This window comes from Ostrinia furnacalis, unplaced genomic scaffold (assembly GCF_004193835.3).
Source record: "Ostrinia furnacalis isolate ACB-3 unplaced genomic scaffold, ASM419383v2 OfSCF1242, whole genome shotgun sequence".
NCBI classification, from domain to species: domain Eukaryota; kingdom Metazoa; phylum Arthropoda; class Insecta; order Lepidoptera; family Crambidae; genus Ostrinia; species Ostrinia furnacalis.
The window spans coordinates 746,389-770,424 of record NW_021131481.1 but is presented as its reverse complement, the minus strand read 5'-3'; the positions used below and the strand labels follow the sequence as shown (position 1 = coordinate 770,424).

The 24,036-nt window shown below is 36.5% G+C and overlaps 1 protein-coding gene across 4 annotated transcripts in view; it reads right to left on the bottom strand.

The window, feature by feature from the left end:
* Nucleotides 1-8,845: 8,845 nt before the first annotated feature.
* The window catches only part of LOC114352029 (neural-cadherin), an 82,513-nt gene continuing 67,322 nt past the window's right edge, over nt 8,846-24,036 (bottom strand). For 2 of the 4 annotated variants that reach the window (XM_028303463.1, XM_028303465.1), the window contains 4 exons: nt 22,858-23,048; nt 18,610-18,799; nt 16,138-16,320; nt 8,846-9,043 (listed from right to left, as the gene is read on the bottom strand). In XM_028303463.1, the coding sequence (XP_028159264.1) occupies nt 8,846-9,043; nt 16,138-16,320; nt 18,610-18,799; nt 22,858-23,048 (762 nt within the window). Of the gene's footprint in view, nt 9,044-16,137; nt 16,321-18,609; nt 18,800-22,564; nt 22,756-22,857; nt 23,098-24,036 lie in introns of those variants that run through there. The other 2 variants (XM_028303464.1, XM_028303466.1) reach the window with 2 other exon arrangements.

Genomic DNA, 24,036 nt, shown 5'->3' with positions numbered 1-24,036 from the left:
CTTGGGTAATTCAATATCAAATTCCGGATTTATTTTTATTCGCTCNTTATTTTTATTCGCTTAACTTTTGAAGCTTCAAGATACTACATATAATAATATTATTCAAATGTAAGTATCTACTTTAAGGAGTAATATAAAACAAAAAACGGTTAATTCTGTAGTGGTGCTGTATTGTTATTATTGACATCATAACTAGACTAGGTCTTCAAATGAAAGTTACGAAAATGTTCCTTCAAGAAATCTTACAGGATTATTCACAGCGCTTGACTTTATTTATAGTTGAAACAATAGTAGAGTTGTTTCGATGTGTTCGTAAGATTCAACTCGATAAACATGGTCGTAGTTCACCACAGTCTTAAGTCTCGTAAACAACAGAGCATCGAGGATAAAGTTTTCTCGATAGAAATAGTATTCCCAAGATAACAATAGAATGTTGTATAAAATGCCTACACACACAGATACAAGATACGAAGGTAAGATACTACATACTTTGTACGTCGGTATTTGTGCCACTATGTGAAGCAATTTAAATCATTCACACGGGGGTACACATAAGGAGCATAACAGCTATGCAGATTATAAAATACCTGCAGTAAATTAATTAAGAGATAGCGGTAAGCCCGCTGTCAGTTTAAGCATCCAGAAATTAAAACTATATAGTTCTCTTAAATAATGTGAGTAAATTGCGATTAACCAAGGAATTACTTCTGCAAAACATTCATTTTAGCCCTAAAAGCTTAATCCTTTAACGAACTATGATTAAATAGTGACTTTAAAATAAAATTTAAACAGTTGTGTCGTTTAAAACCCACTTCGTATTAAAACAGAGACAGGCTAAATTTAATCACTCAGTTCCTCCGCCCCTTTTCGTATGTGATATTTTGAGTCGAATCGCTACAGAAAAACTTAATATGAAACACGTGTAAATCTGCATTTAAGCAATTAAAAGCCCTTTGAAACTTTAAGCCGGCAGCTAGTTACTGAGTGCGACTTGTGGGTAAGAACAAAAAGGGTCTGAGAGCTCTCTACAATCCCAAATCTCTAAAACATTATTAATTAGGAAGAATATAAGTCTGGGACCGTAAAAGCTTTAATTCAAAGAGAAGTCAAAATCAGATTTCATTTATACAATTTGGGCTTGTTACAAGTACTTTGAAAATTACACTCTTACACTGCCTGCTGGTCGAAAGAAGTCCTTTGTGTGACTTATGGTACTTACGTAATTTATTACGTTTGTTACAAATTGTTCTGGCCTTTCCCGTTTCACAGTTTTAATAACACTTTACTTTCTTTTTACACAAGTTAAATTCTAACGTTACATGCAAATCGGATTGTTTGAAAAAAATATAATTTTGTGCTTTTGAGGTCAACTTAGGTCGTCGGTCCAATTAGATCGTATCAAACGTCTATCATGTCAAAGTCTGACACCTAGTTTGTGACCTTACAATCCAAGTTATAGAAAAAGAACAAAGATATCTCATGTCGCAGTTGGTATCTGAAAACTCATTTACAAGATGTCGTGACAGATAAGAAATCAATTAGGCTTGAATCACTGTACAATCATTGATTAAATCAACATACAATTTCGGTTGAATCCAATCCCCTGTGGCTCTTGAATGAAATTGGAAAGGACCTTTTAAAATAAATTCAAATCTATAGTAGTAAAAAGCGAAGAGACATTTTAAATTCTAGCTATAAATTGTCCACCTGCGGAGGCTATAAAAAGTGGCAATAAGAAACCACGTGGTCGGGATGCTTGCTCAAGGATGGCGAAAAAGGTGGCTGGAGAGTTAAGCCGCTAGACGTTTTATTTTTCGACCCATTTTACAACATTAACTATTACAACACTTGAGGAAAGTTCCGCTATTTTTAAAAGGTAAGTTTGACTAAAAGGATTAGGTCTACTCGTATTTACCTACATTAACATAGTGCTTGTAAAATAAAAGATAGCTGTTGAATAAATAGTTATATCGGACCTTACAATGTATAGCTAAATAGGTTTACTTCAGTGATTTTATAATTGCCAACACTGCAACTTTGTGTCAATCAAGTGTAAATTAGCCCTTTAAGACCCTACACAAAAAATACGTTAGTTTACAACTCATGTTAAAGTACTTAAAACATTATTTATTTACGGCGCTCTTGAAAACAGCTTGTTATAAAAAGTTTGTAATGGAATCTAAAGCATTTTAGTGTTCACAAAACATTTTGTTTTCGTTTACGAACAGGAGATTTTAAAAACAATGAAATAAAATTTTAATGGCAAGCGGCACAGCCCTACTGGNATCATTGCAAAGACACAACTCGTAGTATAAGATTTTAAACTTTCACGTTCCATATGATTCAAATAGAGAATAACGGGTCTCAATCTCTCAATGCTATATTTTTATGAAAGGAGTACCTGCTTACAGCCTTAAATAATTACGGGTCTCAGCTCAATGCGATATTTTTTATGAAGTGAGTATAAGCACCTCTTGAAGATTCGGCTGCGTTGCTACAGCCGTGGTCACAAGTAAGTCAGTCTCAGTTACCAAGAAACGTTTGTTCAGCGAGATCTCAATGCACTATAGTTGCAAGTTATCTTAGCGCGTTCGCCAATACCTAAGAAAGCTCTCATAGTTAGCAATTCAAACATGCAAGTGGGGCAAGTTAAGGCGTATAACAGTTGCTCTGCACCAGCCACTTCGAGTGGCGAGCTCTGCCCGTTGAAGTACATGTTTGAGTAAGTACGATCTTCGTGTGTTACCTGCGGTACGTCTTGCAAACTTAAACGAAAACTTTGGAACAATACCACCGAACNAAAACAGCTTGTTATAAAAAGTTTGTAATGGAATCTAAAGCATTTTAGTGTTCACAAAACATTTTGTTTTCGTTTACGAACAGGAGATTTTAAAAACAATGAAATAAAATTTTAATGGCAAACGGCACAGCCCTACTAGATTAAAGATCCAGATATTAATCTCGTAGCGATATTACGCCATTGTTTACTAAACAGCAATATTTAGTAGTGTCGTGACAGTAATCCGGGCGGTGCAGTCGAGCGGCGCTCATCACAAATTCTAGGGGGCGCCACGTTAAATGTAGGCCACGAAGTTCCCACCGCCAGCCGGAATATTGCTTTGTCACTTGGCGACGTCGCAGCATCCTAAGCCCAAGTAATTGGAAATAGTTGAAATAGACGACTCGAAGCTACATTGCATCGACCTGTCTATCTATAACTACAACCACAGCGCCTGTCTGCTTCGGACGGCTTTTATTAAGCGTTTTTTACCGTTAACTCAACAAGCGACAGATGTAATAAAACGGGAACAAATAAAAGTTAGTGGTCCTGACGGCTGATAAAGTGCGTACACGTAACCATTATTTTCGCGCCATGATTGGCCGACGAAAGCTGGAACGCAAAATTCTTGGCACTGAATATTCTTTTAGCATTGTGTATACGTCGGACTCATTTGGTTTATTGCACAAAAATAAGGAAAGGGGGGACTACGTCTCGGGCATTTGCAATTCTATTGTATTAAACGTCGTTTAGGATGAACGCAATAAAACGTTTTTCTTTTTTATCGCTCATGTGTTCTACGTAATTAAAGATAGGGCCGGTTCTCACTGATGATAAGTAAGCCCCATCGCCCGTGCAAGGACATTGTTAATCCGTTTCTGACCCTGCAAATCTTTTAACGCCTTGATCCCATGAAAATAACATCCAGTAATTTGAATTAACATTACATTATAAACGTTAAAAACGACCCTAGTTACATAACCGCGCTTAAGCCGATTTACGCAATTCAAATAAAACCAATGGGCACTATAAAGTTTCCCCCAATTGGGCCTAAAATAGCTTTCCTAAATCTGTCGTCCTACTGCCTATTAGAAATCTGCGGCGTACAAACGAAAAAAAATGAGGTAGCGCAAAAACCCGACAAGAAACCAGAGCAGTCAAATTAAAAAAGTCGTAATAAACGATAAGTGCCACCGGGGGACGCGTGGCGAGTGGGGTAACCGCAAAGCGCGAGACGGAACTTCGGAATAAAAGAATTTCGTAGCGCCTCCCGTAGCGCCGTAGCGTCGTAGCGCCCCGCAGCGGCGGTCGACGACTCGCGCCTTCATTATTATTGGATTCATTGTTTTTCGCTTGACGCCACAAGCCATGTTATATAATTTCTTGAATAATTCATGAGAGCATTCGTCGATGATAAAAACGGCGGTGTGTAATTTGAAGAGAATGTTTCACCTTTTAAATCACGGTCCTCCCTTCATGTCGAAGGCAGATTGACGTACACGTTTTCTTCGAATATCCGGTATACATAATAGCATTACGGGAATGTTCTGTCGAAAAAACGACGAAATTGAAAATATCGACTGCCTGTCATGTCCACGCATTATAATGGAGGACCTACTTCACATTACATTAAGCTGAGTAAATCATTACATTGATTGGTAATAACGTGATTGTGGAATATGGTAAATGTAAAACCGGTTTATTACGTGAAAAGATCGGAAGCATTGAAATACTTATTTCAATTGGAGCTTTGATTTCAAATACCTAAATGGTCTCAAATAATAAATCATTTCAAGAACAGTTCAAAATAAGAAAATTAAAAACGCAAACAATACTAAGAAAACGATACGTCATCTACACGCGTTCAATCGTGTATGAAATCCCAAAGAAAACGGGCGCACTGGTCTTGATACTGTGGCATTCGGGCTCAGATTTGTATGAAATTGGCAGTTGCAAACTACGACCGTACCTATACATACATATGTATGTATATAGTCACACAAATTGAAGTCAAACGATGCATGTTCCCACACCGCACCTACAACTTACCGAACACAATTTATGTGTAGTAATAAACGAAACTAGAACATTGAAGCATGAACTTAGTTTGGCAAATTCGTTCCAATTTTCGATTCATTGATTCAAGTCAATCGATTAAATAATACTCATTGGATTACCTCGTTTGGGGGTTCAAACAAAATTCACTGGAAATAAGGGTAGGGTTATTCGAATTCGCACGTGTAATCTTGCCTGTTAGAATTGGGATATACTCTAAAAATATTTATTTAAACTCATGAAATGTGTATTGTCATAAATAGGTATGTACGAAAATTCAGATTCCTGATTGTGATCCCTGATATTTAGAACTTGATGGTTAATTGAATTGAACTATCTTATCAGACCAACAGATATTCAATACGCATTCAATTACAATAATGCATGATGGAATCGTCCGGTGTAAATGGTAATAATAATGCCATAAGGCGATTATCAGCCGTGGCATGTCAATGAGTTAGAGATCGCATCGGCGGCTGTGTTGATTGATACCGGCCCTCGTGTACACTGCCTAACTAATCCAATACGCATTTAACCGAACAAGGCAAATATTAACATACATAAATACACAACACGAATTACTTAATTCTTTAATATTTCAAACGAGCTTTTCAGAACACGCATACAAATCCCAAGCCACTCAGTTTGACGATAAAACATTATGTTCATTATTATGTTCATTGTTCTCATAATGAACATCATAATTATGTCGCAGATTAAAGAGACATCACATTTATGAATAGAGCCATGTAAACGGTTGCAATTAAGTTGCTGAATTCACAATCCTTATTAAACTTTATTCGCATACATATTACATTTTATATTACTTTCGCCGGTCAATTTTACAATAGTTGAACTGGAAACGCATATTCTAGCAAACATGTAGCGCAGGTATTAAATGCAACGTAAAGCATGACAAATAAACGTTAAAATGTTACTCGCGTTCAGTGTAGAAAATCCCGATGAAGGTTGTAACCACGAAATGAGTGTTTTATTTTAAAATCTACAACAGCTACAGGCTGTACGGCTGTGGTCGGATTACGGGCCATTCTGTGACATAATTGGCACCAATATAGCGAAATGGCGCTGCGGGCTGAGGCACTGGCAAGATGCGCCGCTGATCAGTATGCGCCGCGCGCCTCCGCCACCACGACCGCCTGCAATATGCTGAAATTGCTACGTGGCCCACACATTCCTACAAAATCCACAACAAAAGCAATTCATTAAAGCTCATCAACGACAAACAACCCCACAATAACCATGTAACACTTTAATACACCAATTAATCATCGGTTCCGGTTGATTCAATAGTTACCTGAAGTAAATACAGCATCCCAAAATTGTGTTTGTATTTCCGGCACGTAAGCAAAGTAGCGATAATATGAATTTACGGTTCGGGTACTCAATTCGACGTTTTGTTACGTCGTATGAATTATATCAGAGTTCAATTGTAATTATGATACATTGTGATAAAGGGGTGTGCTAAACACAGTGGTGATCTAGAGCCGCTATTGTGCACGTGAGATAGATATAGGGATGAGTGGCTTAACCGGATTACGGCCGGAGGCGGTGGCTGATTATTCCGCAGCTTGATTTACGATGACGCGATACGGTAAGGCGTCGCCGACCTGCTTACCTAATAGAGGAGCGAGCCCGAAACGGACAATTTATAGTGTCACACATACCGATACAATCAATTCCGGACACCCGAGAAAACAGTGTGAAATATGAGACCGCTATGTGTCAATATCTACATCAAAGAGGGTCAGCACCGCCCAGACTGGTGTCCGACGTTTTCCGAGTCCGCCCTCGCAGCGGGCGTTTCGACAGGACAGAAAAAGTAATTTAAATGCGGGTCGTACTAGTGATTAGCCCGAAAACTGGAGAAGAGGCACCTTGACCCGCCGTACCTACATCTGCGGACGTGAATGGAACGCCTTAATAACTTCACCCAACTTTTATCTCTGCACTTCGGATAAAATTAATAATACAGTGAAAGTAAAACAGCTGTGTCCTAAGTTAAATTAATATCCACCACATTAATGTGGACTTCGCTACACAAATAGAAGTGTCCCGTTCGTTGTGGGCGGCAAATATCGATTTAACTTCAGTCATAAAGTAAAAGTTGACACAGCTTACTATTTAATCTGCTAGAAGAGAGTCCCGGCAATCCTATATCCAGGGAATTGCTAATAAGTTAATGCTCCATTGCTAACATAATACATATGAACCAGTGCCGCTTAGTTGCGCTACATCAAACGTATACTCGTAAAGGCTTTAGCGTTTATCCTTTATGGAACGGGGAGGGACATTGCCTTTGAATCTTTGGTAATCTGTAATACAAATTACGGTACAAATAACGTCTATGGCAATTTAATGTTGCCTTAACCTTTAATTTGGGTTAAAAACATTAGAATCCTTTACCAGGAAGGTCGTAAAGGTACAATTTATTGTACGTACACAATCAACATGAGAATCGGTTAGAAGATTATAATAGAACGGTACATTCAAAAAGGTTTAAAACGATTACGTAATTGTATTTTATCAAATAAACATGATTTCATATTCATGAACCAGTCACATTTTTCTGAAGCTGTCAGCGGCAGAAATAATGGGGGAAACTACGAAAAATATTGCAGATCTTTTATTATTGGAGTTATTTTATTTGTATCCGCTTCGTAATTTTCCGAGATTAATTCGTTGGTTTGGTAATTGTCTTCTTTTTTGTTTTTTGAATAATCCTTTAGGAGTGTTTCCTGCTTATAGGAATTCGTATGAACATATTATGAAATCGATTAATTCCTAGAAGTTTTCAATAGTAGTAGGTACATAATTTTACTCTACATAACTAATTCAAGAAAAACATCTAAGAAACAAGTTATTTTTTGTGCAAAACTCAGCGGACAAAAATTTCTTAGCGCTGGGTAAGAAAATCTACTTCTATAATCGTGGTGATTATGTTGAAAGGAATAACAATTTCGTATTTAGTAGCCCCTAATGGCACAGGTTTGTTCCATTACTTATAACACAAAGCGAATGACAAGTTCGTTCACAAAAGGTTATTTTACCTACCTACCTACCTACCTAATTGGGCTAAATGGAGGAAAGTTGAATGATAAGCTAGGTAACGGGAACTTTGCGACGGTACATAAAGACATATTGTGATGTGGAACTGTATGGAATCGTGCTCGAAATACATTAGTAGGTATTTTGTCATGAATAAAATTACTTATTTGGAGTTATAAGTTCTTGATACGCCTACCTACATACGTAATCTGTCATGAGCACAAAAGCAAAATTATGGCTTCATTTAACGAAAAAAAATCATAAAACATATGTAACAACACTTGTTCTTCCTAATTACATTGTTTACAAAGAGCCAACATGTTTTACGCTGTTCGTCTGTTCTGTCTCAGCGTGGGTAAATCTGCCTTTGGTGAATTCCAGAGGATTATGTTTGTCACTACCCATAATCGTAGTCATCGTCACTATTTTGTGCGATTTCCATCTGGTATTCCATAAGTAGAGTATAGGCCAAATAGTCTATTTGCCTCTGATTAATTAGACATTAGTGCAGCTGTAGTGGAGGCTAAATAATCTGATGATTATGACGTCACTGTATCGTATGCACAAAACAAATGAAAACTCCAAAATCATCACGGTAGTTGTGTCGGAATTGGTCCGGGTCGACGAAGTGCTGTCTCACGCCTCCGCCTAAAATGCTTAGGCTTATGTATCACTGAATGACGTCACTGTGTCACTAAACAAATGAAAATTCCAAAATCATCACGGTAACGTTGTCGGAATTGGTCCGTGCCGACGCAGTGCTCTCGTCACCACCTTTCAACGCGTAGGCTAGTGATGTTAAATCACGTCACTGTATCACTAAACATTTTTTTATTGGCGGTCAAGCTGTAGATCCTGGCTACACGGGAGTTGTAGCGGTAGAAACGAGAGGTGGGAATAATCCCGTTTAAACAAATAAAGACTCAAAAATTTTATTNATTCTTGTCACCTACCTGAATTGGGCTGGTTGTCGGAATTCGGCCGCGCCGACGGAGCGCCGTCCCTCGCCTCCACCTCCAACGCGTAGGCGCCCTGCTTCTCCCTGTCGAACACCACCTTGGTGAAGATCTCCCCGGTCTGCATGCTGATCTCGAAGAAGTCCTTGCCCTCGTTGCGAGGTGAGTCCACGATGTAGTAGTACACCTGGTGAAGAAACTTTTTGGTTAGGCATGTAAGAATTTTATTTAAAAAGAAAACAGTTTTGTAAATGGAATTGAAAGTTGCATTTTTTTTAATTACTCGTACGTCTTCGTACGGTTTTCGCATACAGCCAGTGTTTAATTTATAATTATATCAATTCTTTGTTAAAATTCTCATCAGTGTCTTTGATCAGATCAGAATCATAACTAGTCTAGAGAGAGATAATATAAAACCGTGCCAAANTTTAAACTAAAACTAATAGAACTCCTTGTGTTTCTTTTTTTTTTTCACTTATGTTCCAACTAAGAAAGGAATCCAGGCCCTGTTAGGTAATATGTGACCATGCGGTATGAAAGAGTGTAAGAATACACTCAAAGTAAATAAAATATAAAACACAATCAAGTTGTTATGTTTGTAAAAATAAGTTCTCTTTTTACATAATTTCAAAACAAGAACTTCAACGGTTGTCAATAAACAGTCGACGGGGTTTCAAGAAAGTTTTTATTTTTCGGTAAATCGAAATGTAACTTCGTCCTCGGAACTAGTTCAAGTCCATTCCAGCGGGGCTGTTTTGAACACGAGTGAATGTACGTAGATACGAGTATAACTGTGTATACAGGGTGGAATTTTGTAATGCCACCTGGAGGGAAACTCTTAATACTGTAGATAGAAAGTTTTACTCAAAGGAAACATTCCTTTATTTTGGAAAAGAAAGAGAACTGAATATTTAACGAAAATTTTCGAAAAGTTATTGCCATACCATTTTTGTAAATAAATAAAATAATTTAAGATTTCAAGATTTTTCTTTCATTCGATTTATCAAGTTTGCTATAGAGATTTCATCCCCAACTATCGATGCAATAATTATTTTTTAACAGATATTAGTCGGTTCGATTCTTGGGTGTAGCAAGCGCATTTTCGAAAATCTTTTAATGCAGTTTTCTTTCTTTTCAAAAATAAAAGAATGTTTTCTTTGAGTAAACTTTTCTTCTACATCTACAGCTTAAGAGTAGGTACTTTCCCTTCAGGTGGCATTTCAAAATTCCACCCTGTATATGCCGTCTATTCTATCGCTCTAAGCGAAGAAAATCCGGGATACGGGAAAAGAAAACAACCAGATACAAACACAGGTTTTTTCAGCAAGTTAAAATAAGTTCGATTGATAGAATGAAGGTTTAAATTTAAGTTAGTTTTCAATTGTATAGGATTACATTCAATCCTCGAAATCGAAGTTTAATCAACACAGTTGGATATAAACTGTCGATTTTCTGTCAATATCTCCCATGCAGTCAGTGAGTACCTACTGGCAAAGTACTGGTAAAGGATTTTAACTGGTAAATAACTGTTTACGTCAGTTTACCTTCAAGTTGAACGTTTCAACTGTTTTTGCAACTTTTCAGTTATTATTTCATGAAAAATATTTGACAGAATTAAAACTGTAAAGTTTGTGAAGATAGGCTTGTTACTTCTTCAGGCAAAAACTTCAGGACGGATTTTGATAAAACCTTTCAGGTAATATCAGACCAGCACATAGTAACTTTAGATGAAGTCGCGGGCAAAAGCTAGTGATAATTATTATCTCTTACATGGAGCCTGTGTGAAGACAGTCTATAGCAAAGTGAATGGACCGGCCTTTGCGAGATAACTTAGAAACTGAAACTTAGATACGCTGAACTTGGTCACACTTACCTACCTAGGTATGTGAAATCCTGTTCTTGCCTTTTGCCAATGTAAAGTAAATATTAACTGCAGATCGAGAAGGAGAATTTTATAATCTGATTGTTTTTAAACCTCTTGAGAATGAACAAACTCGTATACTTAGAATTATTTAGCTGAATATTTTGTTTATTATCTTATTTGCAGATAGTAAAGATATTAAATAAAATATTATAATAAATGTTTAATGGGTAATAAAGCAAACTATGCTTTTACTCAAATCTGGATAAACTCACTAAGAACATTCAAGTTTTAAAGGCACTAAAATTGAGGACCCACGAGTATCCGCGTCTTCGCATTCTGGCATCATGAAAACTTATAGAACGATAGCAAACTTTTACGATGGCTATGAATTATCAAAACTGTTCAGTTCCACTATCAAAACTTTGAGATATTTCATTAGAATGAAAAACTTGTAGAGACAACTTTAAGAAAATTTCAAAAGTTTCACCCTATATTTTACTAATCATGTCAGTCAATACAGAATCTATGTCAATAATCCTGAGGCCAACAATCGCCTCTCGGACGAACTTTATCAACTTTCCTAAGAACTAAGTTCAAAAGGGTTAGAAACAGCCCTTTTTCATGTTGTAGGTTCGATCTCGCAATGGTTCTACCCACACATTTAATCTCGATGTTTGAAGATTTCAGTACATCAAAAGATTTATTTGGTCTTAAATAATTATCATTGCAAAGACACAACTCGTAGTATAAGATTTTAAACTTTCACGTTCCATATGATTCAAATAGAGAATAACGGGTCTCAATCTCTCAATGCTATATTTTTATGAAAGGAGTACCTGCTTACAGCCTTAAATAATTACGGGTCTCAGCTCAATGCGATATTTTTTATGAAGTGAGTATAAGCACCTCTTGAAGATTCGGCTGCGTTGCTACAGCCGTGGTCACAAGTAAGTCAGTCTCAGTTACCAAGAAACGTTTGTTCAGCGAGATCTCAATGCACTATAGTTGCAAGTTATCTTAGCGCGTTCGCCAATACCTAAGAAAGCTCTCATAGTTAGCAATTCAAACATGCAAGTGGGGCAAGTTAAGGCGTATAACAGTTGCTCTGCACCAGCCACTTCGAGTGGCGAGCTCTGCCCGTTGAAGTACATGTTTGAGTAAGTACGATCTTCGTGTGTTACCTGCGGTACGTCTTGCAAACTTAAACGAAAACTTTGGAACAATACCACCGAACCAATTAGCGATTCCGAGGAGGTAGCGAAAATCTGAATGCTATCTTAGGTTCACAAGGTAGAGATGATTATTCGTGTATCCCAACTAATATTATAAATGCGAAAGTAACTCTGTCTGTCTGTCTGTCTGTTACGCTTTCCCGCTTAACCCTTAACTGGTATCGTAAATTGGACATACGTAACTGGTATCGTGGGGGCCGCGCGGCCCCCATGCTATGTTTGCTTCTAGCAAGCATGTTTTACCTACATACTTGAATAAATGCTCATAAATGATATATATCAGGTTTGTTCTATGTAATCATTTAGTTTTTATTGTATTAAAACTTCTTACTTATATACTTCAAGACATTACACACTAACAACAACTTTTTACGTAATATTTTTATAACGTTACAAATATCTATGAAACCTACCGTTTAGAAAGTTATAACCAAAAATATTATTATTTTAATTAATCCATAATAATGTGAACTTAATAATAAATAAAGTTTTAATGTAATATTTAATAAAAATAATAAGCATTTTATAAAAATAAAAACATAAATATTATGTTGACAAACATTAGCAGGTGCTGGTGGATTATCAGACCACTTGTATTTATTTTTTCATAGTAGCTGGGTTGACTAGGTCCTACAACATCTTCATTTTCATTCTCTGAAGAAAAAACTTGAAAATCAGAATCAATATCCTCATTATCGACCGAATATTGGTTATTGGGTCTTCACAATGACTTATAATTTTATTATCACTTTATCCTTCTTCTGACATGCTACTAATTACTAATTTGGAATCAAAAACTTCGTTCTAGGTATCATCTATTGTTTTATCACTTATAAGCCACCAATACTGCAAAAAAACAAAAAACAAATAAAAACTGCCATGAAAAAAAAACTAACGTAACTGGTATTGTGGGGGCCGCGCGGACCCCAACACGTGCATATCTTCGTCCTGGTGAATGATGCAGTGCTGAAACACCTGCACCAGACGCGAGTAGCGCCGAAATGAGAATACCAAAAATTTTGGCTGCCCACGATGCATAGCTTCTTAGAAATCAAAGAAAACGTCATGCGTGGGGGCCGCGCGGCCCCCACGATACCAGTTAAGGGTTAAACCTCGCAACCGATTTTGATGAAATTTGGCATAGAGATAGTTTGAGTCCCGGGAAAGAACATAGGATAGTTTTTATCCCGGTTTTTGAAACAGGGACGCGCGCGATAAAGTTTTTCTGTGACAGACAAAATTCCACGCGGGCGAAGCCGCGGGCGGAAAGCTAGTTTGATCATAAAAAGGATAAGATGACTACTTATGCTTACAAATATTTTCTTATGTAAATACCTATAGGCAATTTTTTTGAAAAAAATATCACGATAAACCTTTCAAGTTTCGTTTGTATACTTACAATTTTCTTATCGCATCGATGCCATTATGAAAATCAATGGGTATTGTAGTACTAGCATTATGCCATGTACACACTATATTATACGTAGTTTTTTATGCATAATTCTAGTCTAGTCTAGTTTCTGAAAAGAAGTATTGTTGTATGCTACAAGATCGGCGTGTATTCCGTGTGTATCGAGAACAAGTTCTAGTAGTGAGTTGGAGAACAGTGGTACCAGTGAGAAACGTAGTTAAAGACTTAAGACGGAGGGTAGAGCGATTAGTCTGACAATAAACACACACCCACATTCAGTTTAATTCATTCATTCACTATCAGGCCACTTAAAACTGTAGCAAAGCCACTAATACGGATAATTATTGTATTATACTATTGGGAAATTAAAAAATATTGCCCGATATAGGTAGGTATATCGAATTTCCTTTAATAAGTCAATAAGTCAGGATTTGTGTTCACTTGTTTAAAAAATGAATATTTTTTTAACTGCCTTAAGTAGGTACTTATCACTATTAAATAATGTAGTAAAAGCCGGGAACATACTAGACATGTTTCCTTTCTCTCATATACTTCAAATAGTAAACACGTTTTAAAACTAACACATAGATCAACCTGCACAAAAATCCGGCCAAAAAATATTCGTGAATGGCAATGAAATAAACTGTCTGCATAGGCATGCTAAACGAAGGCAATCTATTTAATAATTCACAATCGAAAGCAATCCAAAGCGCAATCACAACTGGCGAGAATTGCATTTTTGTTTCCACTGGCACGTAAATTATAGACAATGTAAAATCGCAATGGTAGCATATTTGCACAAAATATACACTGTGCGAACATTTCAACGTTTTCGTGTGCTAATTTAAGCTAGCAAGTTCCACGTTGGCTTGTGAATGCATCGCTACGGTTAACGTTAAGTTTAGATGCTACGGTAAGTAAGGAAATGTAAAGATAAGATAAGGAAATAACACTTTGGAGATGGTTTTTTATTCTCGAAGACAAAGAATACCTAGTGTAGAGTCAGTAAAAAAGTCGTTAGACTCGATGTGTTAAATATTTAAGAGAAACAAAGTTTTATCATTGTTCATTGCAGAATAAGAATCCGACACTGTAAAGTGGGTAAAGCTGGGCTATGTATTAGATATGCTATTGATAATGTTAGACATGTATGTATGCCCCTCATTACCTACCTAATTCACAAATTATGATCTCTCAAAACCGAACTCCTAAAATTCTTTTGACTGTATATTTTGAATTACCGAAGCCGAAGATTTCTAGTTTTTAAAATATGCTTAAGCTTCCAGGGTTCACCCTATTACCCTCACACTATTCATGCATAATACATAAGCTGTCAAACTTTTATAGATCTCCCATCTTCTCATATTACCGGTAGGGCGCTAGATGTACATAATATTTACAACCTCTATTTTTTATTGTCAATATTTCAGTGGGAAATCTTTACGAGTAGTTACTATCGAAAGTAACATTTCCAAACATAATAACTATGATACTGCTTGCAACTATTATTTTTATAGGAACCCATAAATCTTGAGTTATTATAATGAATACAGTGTTTGTCAACAAGGATCGACCGCTCTTTGTAATTAATCGTTTACCACCGTGTCTTTGTACGCCATAAAAACAAAATATTTTCATTTCAAGTGCCGCTTAACTTCCATGTAGTAAATAATATAATGTATATTTTGAAGACGTCAACTGGTATACCACATTCTTATTTAATTACATAGTCATATAGTAGTTGATAGGTCTAATAAAGTACCTATATACCATGCGTATGTATGATATGTTATACAGGGTGGAAACGATAAAGTGATCTCACTGACTCGATTATTTTTGAACTATACAAGATATCGAAATACTGGTACCTGTACCAGGTACTAATAACTGGTAACCTATTATTGATACCGTTTAAAAGAGCTCGTGAAGCACTTTCAGGATCAGTAACCAGTTTTTCCATATCTTGTATAGTTTAGAAATAATCGAGTGTGAGATCACTTATCGTTTCCACCCTGTATTATGTTTTAAATTACGCCTCTCTATGAGATACTATAGGCCGTGTATCCATTAGGCAACTGCTTACAGTTAATCCGGATCTCAACAGCAGTAAAAGCAGCTGTCAGCGGTGAGAGTTTAATCTATGCGAACAAAAGCATTCGCGACAGACTGCGATCAATATACAAGTAGGTAGTACTGTTTTAGGCCTTAGATAGTTATCACAATAGCTATTATGTGTGATGCTCTGTCATTGACAAACATTTTCAAAGTTGCATTGGATATTTCACTGTTTTAATAGGTATTTTCTTAAGAGAATGGAACTTTTTTTGCAACATCTGTCTTCAAGCTCTCCTGCAATTTAAGCTTCAGCCAAACGAACGCATGCAGATCGCGATGGCAGTTCGCGCGTCCTGTCATTGGCCTATGCACGCGCAGTGATCGCCATCGCTGACGTGACCTGCACGCGTTGGTTTGGCTGAAGCTTTAAGTAAGTATCACAACCATAATCGTTATAGTAGGAGAATCTAAGATGAGTGAATAGATCGCCTTAAATATCAAAATATCACTTAAGGTAAGATTTCGTAGCCGACTCGACATAGCAGCTGCAGACGACATGTCGCATCTTAATTTCTGGTTTCCATATTCTCGTAATACTATAAAATAGCTTACGTTTTTAGCGACACGTCAACTGAAGGTATTTCATAGAACTTCAAACTTGTACCAAGGCCGAACGCTGTCAAAGTTCGAAATAAAAAGATGAATTCTATCTCACTGACCTGGTTATTCGGGAACGTTCCATCCTTGTCGATGGCGTTGACCTGCGTGACCTTGGTCCCTATGGGCTCGCCTTCCAGCACTGTCTCTTGCTCTCGCTCCGTGAAGAGTGGGATCTCATCATTCACATCTTCCAACTGGATGTACACCGTTGCTTCTGAAGCCAGTTGTTGGGCGCCGTTGTTCTGAGGAAAAAAGTTAAGATGAGAAAAAGGCACTGGCCGTTTGATGAAAAAATAAATAAACAAAGATGATGTAATCTGAAAAAAAAAAGATATTTTCATCCACAAATAAAATCAAACTACACGTGCACGTCCATGATGGTTATTTACATGTCGCCCATTTTACTGAAAATAACGTTATGCATAATGTAACTTATTCACGTGTCCGTAAAAGACAAAAATTTTTTTTTTTTTTTTATCCACAACGAGGAAGCTCTTGGCCTGTATCTCACCTGATGGTAAGTGACGATCAGGCCGAAGGTGGAAGCGAGCTTCACCCGGAATCCTCAACCACGGAGGAACTGGCTATCTTACCTCTAACTGCCGGAACACAACAATGCTGTTAACATTGTTGTTATGGTGACAGACTTAGGTAAGATGGTGGTAGCTAGCCAGGCGGACTTAGAACAAGCCCTACCACCAACCAAACCGAACAGAAAAATCTGCCCCCACTGGGATTCGAACCCGGGACCTCTGCGTCTGAAGCAGGTGGTCTAACCACTAGACCACAGAGGCGGTTAAAAGTGTTCACAAAGTGTTCACAAAATATATTTGATATGTTTTTTTTTCTCCGAAATAAATACAAACACAAAATGCTAACGCATTGTTATTTATTCGTCAATAAAACTGGATTTTACAATACTAAGGGCCGATTTTTCAATCATCAGTTAACTTTTAACTGACGAATAAACTTGTCATTTTGACATATTTTCCATACTGAAACTGTCAATGTGCCAAACCTATTCTTCAGTTAAAAGTTATCCGACGATTGAAAAATCAGCCCTTAATTAAAAATTTCAATAACCTCATAGCCAGCTAGCCTTCATTGAATTGAAAAGTTTGAATATGCAATTAATTTCATTTTGAATATTTTTACTGTAGGTACCTAAAACAAACAACTCCAAATAAATTGACCGTAATAAATCAAAACAAACGAAAATATTTACTGACGAGTATTACAACGGTTCATCGGTATTTAAATGATTTCTTGATTAATTTATTTAGGCAAGCAAGTCTAAAACACTTCGCTTTATGATAATGTTGCACTGTCGCGATGGATTAAGTGCACGCCGAAGTTTCGAATTTTATAATGCTTACTTAAGTATCGGCGATTTTTATTGGGTTGTGACTTAACAACACAAATAGAAGTAGAAAACATGAAAAAAAAAACTTAATTGTCTTATCCTTATTGCCTTCGCTCAACAATTAACTAAACATAAACATAAATGTTCCACGGCAGCCCTCAGCCGCAATTAAATTGTGTTTAACTTTGTCCGACTACTATTCTCGCAAATCAAAGAAAACAATTAATTAAGCAGCTCTCAAAGGACTACAAAGTTTTGCTCTAATTAAGTAAAGCATTTAAACATATTTATTTCTCTACTTTTTAGAAATGGCATCAATCTCTGTTAACTACGTAGATAAATAAACAAACCATTTTTTTCTGTCTTAGATATGATTTCTTACAATTTAAAATCACGTGTCCACTGTGAATGGGATACATTAATACCCGTATGGAAAAGATAAAGCCTTGAAACAGTCGTCAAAACCTTTTATTAATTTACAGTTCTGTTTTACCAATCAAGAAAATATATTTGTTAAGTCATATTTAATTACAGCGGCAGTGTTTATCGTAGCTTGAACGGAAACCACAAAGATAATTACTTTCTACTTTATGAACACCTACATACTCGTATTGTACGATATACTACACCAAACTAATTAAGCCCTTGGCATCCTTTATACATATCATTTATTTACCTACTATTCCTTGGAAAATGTAGGCATACTTACCCACTTTTAACTTTCTACTTATGAAAGCTATATAATTATACTTCGTGGTAGTATTCTACATTTCCCCCAACAACTTTGAAAGGAAAAACACCCCCAAATACAAACAGAGCGTAAAATTTTGTGATATACCCAATCAGAAATACTTTCCTTTACATTGTTATCTGGTAATGAACATTTTATTACCTACTAGCTGATGATGATGATTTATACTTACGTCCCCTATTTTTTACGACTCGAGAAGATAAAAGCAATTTTCTTAATTTTTCCGTGATGCCTTCAGCAGAAATACGCTTCTCAAACTAAGTTTTTTCTTCCACATAAACAAAATGGGAATTTATGTGTACATAGATATAGGTACTTATACTTACATCAATAATTTTACTGAATCTTTCATAACACTGGCTGAAACATAGGTAATATTATACAATGTCCATTTGCGTACTAACCAAACAAACTCACCTCTACACGAATGGTCAAATTGTATTCCTTGATGCTTTCGTAGTCCAACGGATGATTTACTTTTATGTCCGCCCAAGTATTCCCATTGTCGGCTCGTTGTTGCAAATAGAATGTATGGAACTTATTGGTCTGTGCTGTCGATCCTGGCATCAAGCGGTAGAACACCGTCGGATTGTTTTCTATTCCCGAGCTGGAAACAGAAGAACCGTTATAAAATCGATTTTTACTCCAATATGAAAAAGGACAACTATTACTGAAACATCTACTATGGGCGCTTCACACATGAGCAGGTCGACATTAATCGGTATTAACTCGATATGCAGATGAGTGTTCGATTCGGCTTTCATCAAAATTTCGATACACTAGTGTGTTTGCGAATCGTTCGACCGGTACTTTTTGAAAGCTTATTTTTTTTTTTTAAATAGGAATACCTACTGCTGAATGGAATCTGCCGACCCACTCATATGTGTAGCGCCACTTACACATGACATTTAAACAACTCTAAATCAAAATATAAAAAGTTGATGGTAAAGGCATGAACTTGAATGAATTTATTAGTGGATTGTGTAACTCAATCGAGTAACCAATTTAAGTAAGGTCAAACAAAAATTTCACATGTTAACTACAGCGATTAAGTGGATGAAGTTTTCACGAAATGATGAAAATCCCAAATGAATTTTAAATTTATACCGACTGTGCCTTTTGTTTTATTTTTATTAATTAGTAACAGGAAACTAAGAGTTATTTGTTATCCATTAGGTTGGTACCCAAATCACTCAGTGCTATAAAGCAATATTTTATTTTTTATATTTGTGCAAATTATTTCATATTTCATTCAATTTCGGAGAAATTAGTGTAAATAAAGTTTTTAGTATAAAATTTATTAAACCTTTTTACAGGCTTCTGTTAGGTACATTTTATATTTTGTAATTTCCAAGTGTCTAGTTTCGTTTACCTGAATAAAAATTAGTTACTCGATAACAGTTATTCGATAAAATATTGATTAGTAAAGTGAGTTAGTAATGGTTTCGTCTCATAATTTCGATGTGAGTCAGAAATGTGTGGTTTAGGACGAACAGATAGACAATAGAGACGTGAACATCGGCCAGCACACAACGTGATCGATGCACTATCCAACTAAAATGCAGTAGTCGCTATATCGTGGCCCGTGGCACAGTGATGCACATTCATAATATATAAAATAACGCACACCCGGTATGTTTAACGTAGATCAAATGAACTAAGCAATTTAAGGCTGGTTTTATTGTCACGCGGACCGTCCGGTGCGGACCCGCTCCGCACGGCCAATCTGTATGAACTTCAGGAGTAGAGTAATGCGGTCCGGAGGAACCGCTCCGCTCCCTAGCAGTTCATACAAATTGGCTGTGCGGGGCGATCCGCATTGACAGTCCGCGTGTCACTAAAACCAGCCTAAATAAAGATGGCTTCACAAGATGTACAAGAAATCTTAGCCAGTCCTTAGGAATTGGAAGATATACATATAGCAACTTTTACTATGACTGTTAATACCGGAAGTTAGAACATAAATGTAATATAATTTCCAAAATCCAAATTCAAAAAGGAAGCAAGGTAATTTTGTTTAATAATCTGGAATATTAGAAACATAATGTTTTTACATAAAGATGATGTAATTCAGCAACTTTTACGTAATTTTAAAATTATTAATTTTCTTGTACCTCCCCTAAAAATAAATTCAGCGCTAAATAACACTGAAAACGATTTGAGCCCCCTTTTTGATGTTTCCCTGATGGGTACCTACATGATTACTTTAATCACAAGTAGAATATAATTTATGAGGTACTGAAAATAAATTAAATGTTCAATTTCATCGACGTTCCATTGATCAAATCTTCCAATTCTCAACCTCAGTTACTCAAAAAGTAATGCATTATGAGAAAAGGTCGATTTAATCAACGTCCTAAACACCGAGTCTTTTTCAAATAATGACCGCGTCGATTTCATAAACTTAAAATAATAAGCGCTATAATTTTCATCAAATGCTTAATTTCCGATTACAACAAAAGAGCAAAATAATTGTACCACAGCTAAGACAACAATTTCAACATTAAATACATACCCAATTCGCTTATGATCTACCTAAGCTACCTAATTTATAAACTTATGTAGGACTCAACAATAACACTAAAACCTCTGGCAAACAGTCAGGCTGCTACTTACTACACAATCAAACTAGTTATCTTCAAATGAAAACATCGCGTTTTTCTTAATCTTAACCTAGTTGGGTGCCAGAGGCTTTAGCATCCAGTTCAATTCATTCAATATAACTATGTAACTACTTCAGGATTTCAATAATTAACTTTGTTTATTGCTAACAATACACCTACTCGTAAGTTTAAGATTTTTATAACAATAAGTAGTCATTTTATTTTTTCATTTCTAAAATTACCTATCGAGATAAATCGGTTAATATGAGAATACTTGCTTTCTAATTGTTTTTACGTAACGACCCTTACAATAAAAGGGATCCTTTCATCTTAGAAAGTTTCTCGATAACAGAATATTTTTGAAAGCTAAAACTTCAACCCAATAATTAATTAGATANATGAATTACTGGGCTACATTTAATTTGAATTAATATAAGCTTCAAAAAAGCTTAGTTTGTAAAAACGCCGGTACAAATTGTAAGAGAGACGATTTCAGGTCCCGTGATAAGTTTGGCTTTTTGATCAATAAATTCTACAATTCATAAAGATTCTTGTTACCATAAATATAAAGATAATAATTTGTTACCAAACTAAATGATACCTACGGTCACATTACAAATTAATGCAAGCTCTATTTGTTCCTACAGGAATCTCTGACAAACAACAATAATATTCCTACTCAAAGCTACATACTAAACATAAAGACCTTGGACATGCTTTTTGACTTTAAAAAAATCCATAGAATCTTCATTTAAATGGTAATGCATTGATGCCTCAGCCTACATGCAATACAATAGACATTGATTCACTTATTTAAATAATAAAATTGTCTTCAACGTTTTTAGTAATTTCATCCTGAAATATCTACCTATAAAAATAATTGAAAAATAGATGTTTCAGGATATTAACTGTTGTAAGTCACTTAACATCATAATAACTTATCTAAATTAAAACAGCAAAGCAAGTTTTTTATTTAAATACTACGTTAAATTTTAACTGATAAACAAAATGTACGCAGATCAGGACAAGATCGTAAGTCAAACCAATCTTGCTTTATTCAAAAGGTACTTGAATTTAACTAGGAGCAATATGATCATATTCATTTGCGCAAAGCACACAGCTTTCCAAACGGCAAATAGAAATGTATGTAAAGCGATTTACAACAGTTAAATATTTTTTAATAGTGGTCAATAATAATTGTGAACCCCGTTCCATGTAAGCAGTGAGCCCTTATGCTGGTGAACCACGGTACCCGTGTAGTCATGACGATGCAGCTGAGTTACGGACAAACACATTTCTCGACAAGTCACCAGTGACATTACGATAATTTGATGACGTCAGCGGCGCACAATCAACGTTGAACCTTTCTAAACTTTGTCATGATCGGATTCATCAAGCATTCTCACAAATAACGGTTATTTGTTTGAAATATAAGTGAATAATTACTTGTAAATAGAGTCGAAAACCATTAGAGCTACTGTGGTAACATGTTTTCTCTAAAAATGTTTACTTGATGGATTCGATTATGACAGAACATCAGAAAAGGATCTGGCAAATATGTCACTCGTTCTGGCTTCTGTCTACCATTTTTTTTTAACTGTATCATATAATAACATAATTATGCTCTTTTAACTACTTCTTTTACAAATATTGTAGAAAAAAAGAGGCTAAACGAGTGTCACATTTGTTAAGTTTGCGCACGCCGCGACGCTCACACTGCGTGCAGGTGACGGGGCTGCGTGCGGTGCCCGTGCCGAGTTTAGACGCACCTTGCTTTCACGGACACCACTTTGGCACCCACGGGCAAATTCTCTCGAATGAAGATCGGGCCGTACACCGTGTGATCCCACACGGGGGGATTGTTTGCGCGATCCACTACGTCTATCTGGACCTCCACGGTTCTGGACAAGGGCGGGAAACCCTTGTCTTGAGCCATAGCCTCCAACTTGTACGTTTCTCGCTACCGGGGATAAGTCGATGGAAACAGACAAAACCACGTCGTTAGTAGTGTTAAGGAGTGGAGGTGCGGCGGGCCCGAGGGCCCGCTGCGCCTTATACCAACCTGGCTTTCACACTGGTCACTACGGTACCCACTGTGACATTCTCTTTGATGTGAACGGGGCCATACGTGGTCATGTCCCAGATGGGGGGCTTATTGTTCCTGTCTACCACGTCTAACTCAACGTCCACGTCCGCCGAGGAGGGCGGCGCGCCGCGGTCCGACGCGCGCACGCGCAGCCGATACCTGTCCCGCTACACATACACGGGTCAGAGGTCAGCGGGGGAAATAAACATAACACAACTAAAACATAAACACATCGCTAATAAACAATCAAAAAAATACTAAAAAAAACTACTGTCTCTCACATCCATTTTATGTTTTCATTGGCTGTTAAGGATGTACTCATTAAATTATAATAACAACCTCGCGATCTTCGCACATACATACGGTAAGCAAAACTAAAATAAAAATGAAAGAAGATCATAGATATTTTTGTAAGACAAAACCAGCCGCTCCGCCTTCCACGCACAGGCACCTTCCATACTTACTTACAGTAACACTCCTTAATGTAGCCAATATTTAGATGGTGCAAGAAAAGAAACTGGAAAAAAATGTTTCTGATATTTTACAAGTTTGTCTGTACATTAGGAAAAGACGAACTGTACATTATTTATAGGTATTACTTTGTACAATATAATTAAACTAAACTAATTTAAATAAATCAAAATAATTAAACATAAAGCAGGCAAATGCATGCAGCTCTGCATACAAGACATGGCGGAAAGGTCAGGTTGTCGCAAGAAGGTTTTATGACCTCGTATTTCTACAACGAAACGACACTCATTGAAATGAAATATATTACAAACGATGGACGTTACGATCGAACTGTACAAATTTTGCTTTTGAGAACGTTGCCCCTTTCACAGAAGGAATATGTCACAACTGGCCAGATGGCCAAACTGCCCGACGGGCAATCTGACCATCTCAATCATTAACTAACATTATAAATATTAATAGATACTGGTGCCCTGTAAAAAATTTCACAATTATCATGATAGTATTTTTACAGTTGATGAAACATGAGTAGTCGTCATAGACAACAACAAACGTGAGGGGGCGGACATCGAACCGCCCCCGGCAAAACAAAATCTGAGATTAGTAACAAAACATGTACGTACATATAATACTGATAGGTATTCAAAAGCGTAAGCTTCATCAAATTAATCTGTTAATTACAAT